The sequence below is a fragment of the Armigeres subalbatus genome, chromosome 3 (genome assembly GCF_024139115.2).
Source record: "Armigeres subalbatus isolate Guangzhou_Male chromosome 3, GZ_Asu_2, whole genome shotgun sequence".
NCBI lineage: Eukaryota > Metazoa > Arthropoda > Insecta > Diptera > Culicidae > Armigeres > Armigeres subalbatus.
In genome coordinates, this window is record NC_085141.1 from 330114148 (window position 1) to 330126934 (window position 12787).

General features: G+C 42.7%; 1 protein-coding gene across 1 annotated transcript in view; it reads right to left on the reverse strand.

The window, feature by feature from the left end:
* LOC134225642 (calmodulin) overlaps nt 1-12787 on the reverse strand; it is an 85903-nt gene that overhangs the window by 29438 nt on the left and 43678 nt on the right. Inside the window, exon 2 of the mRNA XM_062705894.1 lies at nt 6610-6852. Within this exon, the coding sequence (XP_062561878.1) occupies nt 6610-6852 (243 nt within the window). The remainder of the gene's footprint in view (nt 1-6609; nt 6853-12787) is intronic.

Below are 12787 nucleotides of genomic sequence, written 5' to 3' on the forward strand. Positions count from 1 at the left end.
AGATACTTTACTACACTACATATTCCGAACACACTATTAACCACTATCATAAATGTACTACCTGTAATCACATAACTGTCCCATATGAATAGGAAACCTATCACAGATGGGACAACTATGCGGTTACAGGCAGTGCAGTGTTCACTGTCGACGAGACAGCTGCACAAGCATTTCTGAATTGGAAACCATGTTGATTGCTCAGGGTGTAACAGCAATAGAAGTTAGTTAGCAGAAGTACTCACATAAGGTTGTCGGCCTAGAGGAAAGTGCGTTATAACTTCCCCACTTCGTGAAAAGAGCCGTGCAACTGTCGGAGTTGCAAAAAGTAAGAGATCCTGGCGTTACTTCAAAGGACGACCCACAGATCTCAATGTAACCGATGTTAACGATTCGGACATGGAATGCGGAATATCTGGGTGACCACTTAACTTAACACTTAACTTCGTGTTTGAAAAATTCTTCATTTCATGAAAAACAAAAGGCGTCGAAATTTCAAAGTGGATTGATGAATACTCCAAAACAATGGAAAAAATATTTGAATCTCGTAAGTAATTTATTGGTGGTTCAAATCCGCAGAAAATAGAACTGAATGAAGTAACAGTTTTAAGCTTTTGAAACTCAACTGTTATAAAAAATTAATCTAGAACAACTGCTGGGAAAATGGATGTTTCAGATTCAAAATGACAGAACAATTCGAATCATTGCTGATTTTGCTCTAACTATTTTAAAAATCGGGTGTAACAACCTAAATTTATTCTTTTCAGTTCTTTAACTATGTATTATGCTTCTCAAGATTTTATAGCATTTTGCTATTTCGTATTTGACATATTATTTTACCTCAATTACGGAAATGCAAAATATTGCATCACATATTACACCCGATTAATGTTCATAGTAAGGGATTTATAGGATTTATTACTAAAATATACTGATACCAACGCAATAGCAATAAATGCATAAAAAATCAAAAGATTCCATTAATTCCACCAAAGAATAATTATTCATCAAGGGACAATAATATGTTGCATACCTTGAAAGCGAATGTAAAAAACCGCGCCAAAAGATCTCTCATCTGTTGACATTCCTTTATTTATTTTTTGCATGACGCACAGCTCGGGGTACGGGAGCCGACGCTTAACTGGCGCGCCAGGATGCGGATTTTAGAAAAGAATCACAATACGTAGACAAGAAACCAGTAAAAACAAATTTTGCCTGTTACACTGCAAATCTCTTTAATTAAGATAATAATAATAACCTTTATGTTTTTCATTGCTTGTAACCTATCTCTAATTTTTTCCTCAATCTATTTTCAGTTCTTGAGACTTATTTTACCTTGACCAGAGCATTATTGTGGATTTGATTAGTAGAATTCCTAGACATCCCGCTTTTATTATGGCATCATACTTTATTTTTTATGCCAGTCTTTCCTTTATCCTTAGGCTGGTTTACGACCAAATACTGTCCATTAATCTAAAGCACTTCTCCTGTACAGCATAACCATGTGATAAAATCAAGATGTTAACAACAAATGACCAGAGATTCTTGAGATGTGTGCCTGTAATCGATCATAATTGGATAAACTCGACTATGGTCGACAAGTCTCCAGACAAAACTCGAGTCTCTTCCAAGAAAATATCGCACAAGCATCTTCTTTAGGAATCCACAAGCTGCAACGAAATGCTAATTAGCTTAGGTGGCATGTTGCTTTCCATCATCACTACCGAGAAGAGCTCTAGACTCGACTCGACTCGAGAAATCTTTTTCAATATCATTTTCATTATAGGGTCGGTGTATCGGTAATAGTGGTATTAGTGACAGGTTCAAATTGTTTAATTCATAACAATTGATAGGAATATATTTCCAGTGATGTAAATATATTGGCAGAAAGCTGTTCTTCTCTACTTTTCAGGAAAAATATTGTTGATACTTCAAAATACTGTTTTCTTTTCAAAATCGCTTCCTCCAATAACTGGTACATGGACAAGTAATAGTGGTACTTGCTAACTTCTTTAATAGTGAATCCCATCCGTTTCTTATGGAATTCACTATTAGAGGAACGCCTCACTATTATTGGTGCAAGGGAGCCAAAAAGTTAAGGATGTTATTTGATGTTTTCCCTAAAAATTTGCTATGAAGTAATTTGTAAAAATCAAAATGCACTACATCCAGCGAAAAACAGGTTTCCACTATTACTGGTACACCACTATTACTGGCATAGCCACTCTTCTTCTGACAAAGCCGGACAGTTCCTCAAATAGTTTCAAACGTTACGTGGAGAAGCCTATGCTTTCAACATAATAAATGATGTTTTTTTCATGTTTTACGCTAGAATAATTATACATAAATTAATTAAATGAACGAGGACGAGCTAACATTGGATACGATGAAACAACGGCTTTTAGCAAACTAAGTAAAGCAACGACATTAAGATGTATCGGAGAAGTCGACAGCATTTGCCGGTTAGATAAGCATTTAATGTAGTCAAAATTTTTTAGCGAAAACTGCCTTACGACTGGAAAAGCCATATGAGAGAAGAACTGCCACCAGAAAGACTGTGGTGAGGCAAACGTTACAACAGGAGACAGTTAGATTGATGATCAAACTTGAAGAAGTTAACCTGTGTAAAAGTGACAAGCTAGATTTCAAGTTGGATTGTGGATCATTTGACCAGTGTTTTCGTCGTCATCAAGATTACACAATCCAATATTTATTTCAATTGCAAAGGATGGTGAAAATCTCCTGGAAAAGCCTAAGAGAGTGATATAGGAATACAGCAACAAAAGAGTTCCGGTTAATATAAATGACGTACTCAATAACCCTGATTTGAGAGGCAATCTTAAGTCGGTCAAACGGCTGGCGAGTGCTGGGACTTCAGTGCCATTCGATTGACGTCAAGTTGGTGCAACACAACAATGTGGAAGGAACCAACCTAAAGCTAGAACATTTCGGATTCGGCGGACACTTCATACAAGGTTACCCTCAATAAACCTTTCAGCGGAACCAAGCAACGTGCAACACACGTATTGAAGGGAGTACAATCGAATGTCTGTGGTCCAATTAATGCACCGGCGTGGGACGGTTCACGATACTTTGTGAGTACTTCTAGCCCATTAACAAAAAAAAATGAAAAGTTTCGCGAAATTAAAGGATACATATTGTTCGAACGAGCAGAAATTGTGCTACAAATCCAAGGGTATTTAATGGAACCAACAATTATTGCATATACGCCTTAACAAAACGGCGTGGCCGAACGCTTCAATAGGACGCTCATTAACGTGTTATGCTATTGGACTCCCAGGTGCCGAAAAATATGTCAACTGAAGCAGCCTACCCCGGTATATAGGTATCTTCTGAATCGCAGCATTACAACGAGTTCCAAGTGGTTTGGTTTGGTGAAGATAAATTAGAAGAAGGTACGTATTTTCGACTGTAAAGCCAAGCCAATCATCATAAGCTCGTGATGTTGAGTTTGACGAGACGAGATTCCCTTGTACCGCCAAACCAGATGAGACGTCTCCAGCTCCATTGGTGGTAATATTCCCGGTCGCACAAAAGGAGGAAGTAGATCGTGTTCAACTTGTTAATGTCAAGGTTGGCGCTGAACGTTCTCAACTTCTTAACGTCGAGACCGGTGATGATTTTGAAGATGCAGATAATCAATTGTACCGAGATGAAGCCCAACAAGATGATCCAACACTGCAAAATGGGCCACGCCGGGAAGTAAGGAGGAAAAAAACAAAAACAACAAACCTTGAGGATGGTGATATACTAAGTGTCCTTAGCATAGTCATAGCTTATAGTTTAAGTTTTATTTTGCTGTTTGTTGTTTGAGATAAAAATTTTAACTTCTGCATTTCCCATTTTAGCATTGTATAATGTTCTAGAAAGTTAACGATGTTATAGAAAGTAAACGACATTCATCATATAAGCGAATAATTATTATTATTGTCTTCATTAACGAGACTATCGGTCCTTGCCCGGCTCATCTCGTAGAGTGGATAATTCCATGATGCACTTGATGTATTGTCACGAACGGCAGCGGACCCAATTTTCTCATCGATTGACTGAGAAAAATTGTTGCCGAAGAGGATGATGAATCGCCTTCTATGTTCTCCAACTGCACACAAGCTAGAACCAAATATGCCGAAAAATTTGGCATCCTCTATACTGCGATTTTTCTCGCAATAATAAAAAGCCGTAGATACTACCACAATGTCGACAAATGATCTGATCCTGTTCAACCGTTTTTGTACATCTAGAATTGTATAAAAGCAGTCACGTGTTTGGCAGAATCGAAGAAGTTAAGAAGCCGCTTGTACAACATTGTGAGAGTTTTTTAAAAGTGTTTAAGCGAATCAACAAGTTTATGGAACAAAGCATCAACGGAAAGATTTACGATAATCAACAAAATCTTTGATCAAACTTTAGCATTTTGGAACACACTGTACGGGCAAAGACGTCATCATGCGCAATTATAATTGCTAAAATTATTCGCTTTATATTCCTACACTCTGCTGTGCACCAATCAACACAGCCGGAATTGATAACAGGTCAGATGAGGGCGGGGATGACCCTGACGACAACACACCGCCGAGTGTCGCAGTTTTATCTTTTCATGAATGACTCTGCGCATTGCCGCGGCGACACTGTATACAGTGTACATGCGACATACGTACGTCGTCCTCTTTCCAAGCACTGAAGTTCCAATCTTGTGCACATCCCAAACCGGAACGCAAACAATAACAAAAATAGTGCCACCTGGCACTCGACTCGAGTGAACACACATACTCGAGCCGGAAAGCTATCTCGGACTGCAGCAGTAGAGGCTAAATTAGGCTCCCCATTGGCCGTAAAGCTGGAGCTGAAAGCGGGCAAGAAGTGCCTCCCGAAATGGCACTCCCGGGAATCATAAAAATGGCAGCCATCGTCGTCGTCGTTGCATATAGAATTCCTAGGCACAGTTTTCAAAAGGGCGTAGGCCAAAATGTCTTTGGATTTTCGAATGGCGATTGCATGCCGTAACAAACCAATCCGTTCGATCTCACACGATGAGATTACGTCTTGTGGGCACACATCACACAAAAATTCAAGGTCAGAATCAATATCACCCATTTGAAAACTTTTTCTAGGTTTATCGTTCATGACGACTATCCAGAAGTGCTCTCTCGGGAGCGAAACTAAAGTAAGGTTTTAGTGCAATTACGCTGTTGGATATTACGCAAACTTTATGGCTTTATATCGGCCTCAGGGAGTGTATTTCAAATGTGGGGAATAAACTGTGATCAATCCGTCTAGAGAAGTGGAGACGTTTCATAAAATTGTTCGAACAAACGGCACCTAGTGACATCTGACGATTATTAAATTTTAGGGTTTGGCCAATTCACTGTAAAGGTACTTCTAATTTGTTGACAGAGATTCATTGAAACATACAAAAATTGATGTTCGAAAGATGGATTGGAGAAAACCCAACATCGAACAAACAGCAAACAGCTGAGATTTATTTCATTGATTATCATATTTTAATGTAATTAGAGATACCGGTATAATTGCTTTCCATCTAGCTACGTGACAACGCAGAAAACTGTGTATGGCACCGAAAACTGAGATACCGTAACCGACCAGACCGGCATTTTGTTCCACCCCGCAATACTAAACTAGAAGGTGCACATCACATATTCGAAAGCATTCATCGTTGTTTCAAGCAGACAAAAAACCCTAAAATACCAAACATTTTTCCCATATGACTCTTCTAATCTACAGTCTTTGTAGAAGGAACGGCAACCAGAACGCGGGTTACCGCTTCTTGATGACTCTCGAGAGTGAGTGAAATACGATCAAACGGGCCAACAACAAAACAACGCGACAGTCAGTGTACGTGTCGACAGCTCTGCAATGTCGTGACCCAAGGAACACAAGGCGATATTTTTAGACCGTTACGTTACGTTACAGCGCTGTGTTTGGCGTGACTTTTATGCCCACTTCTGGTGTGATGACTCATTAATCATACTCGATCAAGCTAGAACTGGGGGTCCTCCCACGTTACCATAATCACACATGTGAGTTGCATTCTGCTTGGCGTGGCGCGGCAATCTTGCACTGCGGACTCCCTCCGGCTATAAATAATGCGACAGCAGCGAACCGATTAGCTACGGTCGAGGTGAATTGGCAATTTTTGCTGTACCGTTAAACGGGTCCAAATTGATCATTCTGGGTATGGAATATCAATGTCATAGAGGCACTATTATAGTTTTTGGTGCGGAACTAAATATTTGAAAATGATTGGTTGCCAAAATTTGTCACTGATTGACGCATATTTGCTTAATCAGATTTATAACTTTCCATCAAATAAAATTTAGTTAAATTTAGACCAATATATTAAAACACGCTTTTAACGTTCGCATGGTTTATACAAAATATGCGAACAGTAAACAATTTGACTTCGGTTCACGGTCCGTTTTCGTCTCGCACTATCTATATAAGAGTTTGGGAGCACGAAAAAAAAACTGTCTAGGCGCTGTCTGGGACGTTACCTACACCACAACGATCTGCAACCACAACATCGTGTGGCAGGAGGAACTTTGATTTCTTATATTTGTCAACGGAACTTACCTTCATAATTAACCTGGCCATCGCCATCTATGTCGGCTTCGCGGATCATCTCATCCACCTCCTCGTCCGTTAGCTTCTCGCCGAGATTGGTCATGACATGACGCAGCTCAGCTGCCGAGATGAAGCCGTTGCCGTCCTTGTCGAAGACTCGGAACGCCTCCCGGATTTCCTCTTCGCTGTCGGTGTCCTTCATTTTGCGAGCCATCATGGTCAGGAATTCGGGGAAATCGATCGTGCCGTTGCCTGTTGTTGGTTGGGAGAGAAAGAAGCAGAGGGAGGAAAATCGTCAGTATTTTATTGCCATTAGTGGTTTTGTGATAATTAACATGCGATACGTGATGGAAGGAATCGATTAGGATCAGTCCTTTTTTAGAACAAGAGGTGAGGGCTTTCCCTCTATGAACGTGACAAAAACGGACTGGCGCATATTAATTTCCGACTCGTAAAATTTCCATTCGAGATTGTTTTACGACTCTTCTGTTTCACATCAACGGTCGAAATTACCGGTCGTCGACGGACAAGCAAGCCCAGTCACCCATTAGGTCGTCCATATTTCGGTTTATTTTGATCGCCATTGGATGTGCCGCCGCGGTTTGCTTCTGGGAACCGATTCGTTTCAACAAAAGATTTACTATCGCACTGCCGCCAGCAACCGCCGAATGCGGGGATGGTGATTATGGGAGATTTTGGTGTTTCGCGAACCACCCACAGGAGCTACAAGGTGATGCAGCGCGGACTTGCCAAGTTTTTTTTTTCATTTTGGCTCAATTTAGAGCAATTGCACGATCCAACGAATCTAACAAGAAAAACTTTTAATTAAATACTCGCGTGCATCGACGAAGAATTCATTATCGTCCAATACAGAAAAGCTTGCCCCACTGACGAGTTGGAATTCTCAAGGTTTTTTCGCATCTCTCACCTCTCTGGGTACTCCTAACGAAACGTGAAAAAGGTCAAATCCACCCCCCAAAGCGAACGTTTAACGGGGAAAGTTTTCGCCACGCCTGCCGGGTACTGCTGCATGGTACAAGTTCAGTGGTGTAATTACGGGGGGATTAGCGGTTCTAGTGGATAATCTGGGGAGTTGGTATCTGACACAAGTCTTCCGAAAGCTTTGAAAATAGATCGCTTATTGTTTGCTTGTAAGCAATAAAGCTTGAATTCCAACATTTAATAAATTCTCCCCACATCCTGATCGAAAAAAAAAACAGATTAATCCACCTAGCGGTGACGATGCCTCTCTCGATTCAATCGTTTAGTTTCGCCTTAGTGTGATACACATCATAAATAATTGCCTACATTACGGCTCTTGCAAACGCTGTAAGGCGAATCAACCATCCAACACACCATTTTCTTCTTAACTTTTGAACGCAATGACCGATCTTGATTATATTGAATAGTGGCTATAGACTAGAGTTAGTCAATAAAAACGATAAGCCCTGATATTATTGAAGGCTCAGGAATAAAAATCCCAAGAACACATTGTCGTAGGGTCAGAACTCTTAAATGCGCGAACATATTTCAATACTTCAAATTTAAAGTAATTGAAAACATTTTTGTTTTCATTAAACATTCACAACCCCTGACACCCTGATCTAGTCACGCCAATGACCACAAGCGATAATAGACTTTCCATAATTTTCTTTTTCCTAGAAGCGTCGAAACAGGCAGCAGTAGCGCAAAGCTTGTCAGCAGACATTCCATCACATTTTCTCGTGCCGATCTCGATTTCCAGTCAAGATGACGACGATGACGGCTCCCCTCGGTCGCCGGCAGGCTATCATCGGTTCCACCAACAAAACGCTATTTATCGACCTAGCGGTCTAAATGTCAAACCCGTTCTATCGTTCCACCACAGCTATAATGGCAATTGTGCTTCGATGTCTTCTACTGATGCCCTCCTCGCCAAACTGAACATAGCGACGACATCGACGACAACGCCATCGTCGACACTGTCACGAGATTGCAATTCTCTATAGAGTAACACTGCTGTTTGATAGACATAATCAAATGAATTTCATCAGTTTTCATGGCGATTTTGTGCTGAACAAGACATGACATGGAGTCAAGCATGTGAGAGACGCTGGCTACCGACCGCCACCGTGGTGTTTTTCAACGTTAAAGAAAACGTTCAAGGATCGGTAACATCTCATCTATACACTGAATCAAAGCATCCAGTTGATATCATCGTTTAGGAACAATCAGCCGAATGTTGCATCGAATACAGGATGATGTTTCGGCTCAGTGTCGAGTCAAGATAAAGCTGCTCTGATAGGGCCATAGCGAAAAAGAATAAGATCGAAGGAAATAGGCAGAAAATCTGATTGCGGATTGATGCCTATAACCGATCGGATTATTAGTTTTTGTTGTTTATCTGTTATTTGTTTCCAATGTTTCCGGTGTAGCATTGGATTAAATTCAAATTTGGCAAACAAGGGCAAGCCACGAATCGCGATGATGGTCGTGCGATATGCAAATTTGTGCTAATGCCTATGCCTATTTGATTGGATTTACCACCACCGCTATCTATTTTGCTGATGGTTGTTTGTGACTACTGTTTACAATGGATTGGGGCACGCAAATTGGTGATTTTCTTATGGGCCAAAGGCGTCATTCGAATTTGAATTGGCAACGGCACGCTACATACGGTGAAGTCGGAGCGATGATGACACGTGTCATCATTCTAGTAGAGCACTGCACTTCTAGTAACATAAGGTAAAGGTTTTATTGTGGCTGTAGGAGCTCTATTTAAGTTTTAATTACCCAATTGAATTTATTGTATAACCAACCCTAGCAGTTTTGCATTTAAGATACGTATGTATTGTCCTATTCCTAGACTGCAAGAGAAGGGCGCTAGCAGCACACATGTTTCACATAAGTAACTGCAACTCATATGCGACCAGATTTAGTCACAATCAAGTTGTTGCAACCATTTTTGAGTGGCATGTGCTGCTCGGAGGAGAGCGAAAATATCCCCTGGTCAGTATCCACATACAGGTAGAATCCTGCTCGTGATTAGTGCTATAATACGGTGCTAAACTTGTGCTTAAGCAAAAAGCGAAGATAGAACCATATACAGTTGTATTCTACGGTTTATAACTCAGTGATTCCGCTGATTGCTGTTTCATTACGGCGAAGAAACAACCTTCGGTCCAGCGAACTATCCATGTGGGCGCTAACATTGGTCCTTCGATCCAAATCGTGGAAAAAGTGTGGATATCTGGAGCGCGTCAGATTCCAATTGTGCGATCAGTGAATAGCCACCGTACCATAAAATTGACACTGAAGAAACAAAGTGTGCTGTCGATCGCAATCTCATTGCGCAAGTTTATCCTTGGCCTTGGTGGTGGGCAAGGAAGGAGTGAACGATATACCAGTGACTCTTCAAAGAGGAGGAGGATCACAACCAAAGTGTGCTCAATACAATAGCAGCTGTTCCGGGCAACTTCCATTTTCGACTGCCACAAATTGATCTTCCCAAATTCGATGGGCATTTCTCGAAGTGGCTATCCTTTCGGGACACCTTCACATCGATGGTGCACTCGAACGCCGACATTCCAACTGTAGCCAAACTGCAGTACCTGATCCAGTCCCTCGAAGGAGAGACACCTATCGGCGGTCAAAAAAGAATTCGCCAACGACCTGTATGAGTTGGTGGACGAGTTTCAGCGCCACGTGAAGGCCCTCGCCAAGCTAAATGAATATCGACCACTGGAACACACCCCTGGTGAATATCCTCTCCCAATTCGATTTGGGGATTTTCTGTTCTGGGTAGGCGAACGATGTATCACCCGCTTGGATCTCTGGACTTGCTTTTAGCGTAAAATGCTTCACAAATCTTTTTGGAAGCGGAGTGTACGGATTGTTTGGGAATCATCTCGATTTCCCAAAACCTTTGGAGAGTGGCATCCAGTTGGGCGTCAGAACTGGATAGTTGACACGCTACTGATTTGACAGATTCTGGTGATGTCGAGTCACATAAGGTCAAACCGAAATGAGTTCGGAATGGATCGGCTAATTCGACCTTGCGGAGTTTGCAGGAGGAAAGCTTGTCTTCGATGGTAGGCAAATTGACGGTGGGGTGGTCGATGACGAAGACATGAAGTTTCGTGGAGAAAGTTCCTACTCTTGAACGGACTGTGGCGGCGATGGAATGATGCAACTTCCGATGGGATTGGCCAATTCCTTCAACGGATACATCAACTTTGGATTGAGAGATGGCAAGGATATTGGCAAGCTCTGATGACATGAAGTTCGACATTGAACCGGAATCCAACAATGCTCTTGCATTGAAAGACTTCCCGTGATCGTTGACAACTTTGAGCGCGACCGTCTGTAAGAGAACCGTGCTGGCTTGGGATTAAACCAACATGCTAACTTGTTAGGAGGAGGAAGACGATCCCGGATTGACCAGCAGGGCAGAATTGGACATCACGTCATGGGATTTCGACTTCACGGCAGGAGCAGACTTATGAAGACTTACCAGTCGATTTCTCACTTTAGAACGCCGTCTACAGCGAGACCCCAACATCAAGTTTGCCTACTATCAGTTTATGGATGATTGCGAACATCTTGGGCATATGAGACGGCTCGATGAACCGCTTGACAATACCAAGCTGCACTGTTACCTTCCTCACCATCCGGTATTTAAGCTCTCAAGTACCATCATGAAGACTAGGGTAGTGTTTGATGCTTCGTGTCAAACAACGTCAGGCGCACACTCAATGACATTCTTCTTGTCGGACCGGTCGTTCAAGACGATCTTTTGTCGCTCGTTATTCGAGTCTGCTCCCAACGCATTGCCCTAAATGGGGAAATCGAAAAGATGTACCGGCATGTACTCCATCTTTAAGAAGACCAACCGCTGCAGCGCATCAAATGGCGAAGTAATCCATCCGACCCGATAACCACATACCAGCTTCAGACCGTAACCTACGGTACAGCATCCGCCCTTTATCTCGCCACGAAAACTCTCCAGCAACTGTCAATTGATTCCGGTAACCAATTACCATCCGCCGCTGATGCTGTCGCTAATTGTTTTTTACGTCGATGACTTTCTTTCCGGAGCCGACGATGTCGTAGCCGCTATCCCAACACGACGTGAAGTATCAGCAATGCTCGAATCTGCCGGATTCTCGATGAAAAAGTGGGCTTCTAACTCAATCGAAGTTCTTGAAGATATTCCTCCAGAAGACCGTTCTGTTTAGCCATGGCATGACCTCCAATATCTGCAGTTCGTTAGCAGGCTTGGGCTTATTTGGAAACCGGGAACAGACACTTTCTGCTTCAAGGTATAGCTACTTTTGCCAGTCCCAATTCTCATCAAGCGAAGAATCATGGCCTATGTAGCTCAAATATTTGACCCACTAAGGCTAGTAGGAACCACTGTTCCAGTGAGGTGGTTGTGAAGCTCCTGGCGTCGAAATCGATACTTTCGCCTCTCGCTGATCGTTATAGTATAGCCAGACTGGAACTTTGTGCAGCTCTTCTTTCGACACAGCTGTACAAAAAGGTTGCCTCATCTCTCAAGACCGTTCCACCGGCCTTTTTCTGGTCCGACTCTACCACAATGATCCTTCCAAGAGGCTCGGAAGCCTCCTTCCAAGAGGCTCGGAAGCCTCCTTCCAAGAGGCTCGGAAGCTTCCTTCCAAGAGGCTCGGAAGCTTCCTTCCAAGAGGCTCGGAAGCTTCCTTCCAAGAGGCTCGGAAGCTTCCTTCCAAGAGGCTCGGAAGCTTCCTTCCAAGAGGCTCGGAAGCTTCCTTCCAAGAGGCTCGGAAGCTTCCTTCCAAGAGGCTCGGAAGCTTCCTTCCAAGAGGCTCGGAAGCTTCCTTCCAAGAGGCTTGGAAGCTTCCTTCCAAGAGGCTCGGAAGCCTCCTTCCAAGAGGCTCGGAAGCCTCCTTCCAAGAGGCTCGGAAGCCTCCTTCCAAGAGGCTCGGAAGCCTCCTTCCAAGAGGCTCGGAAGCCTCCTTCCAAGAGGCTCGGAAGCCTCCTTCCAAGAGGCCTGAAGCCTCCTTTCAAGAGGCCTGGAAGCCTCCTTAAGAGGCCTGAAGCCTCCTTTTAAGAGGCTCAGGCCTCCTTTAAGAAGCCTGGAAGCCTCCCTTTAAGAGGCTCAAGCCTCCTTCCAAGAGGTCTGGAAGCCTCCTTTCAAGAGGCTCAGGCCTCCTTTCAAGAGGCCTGG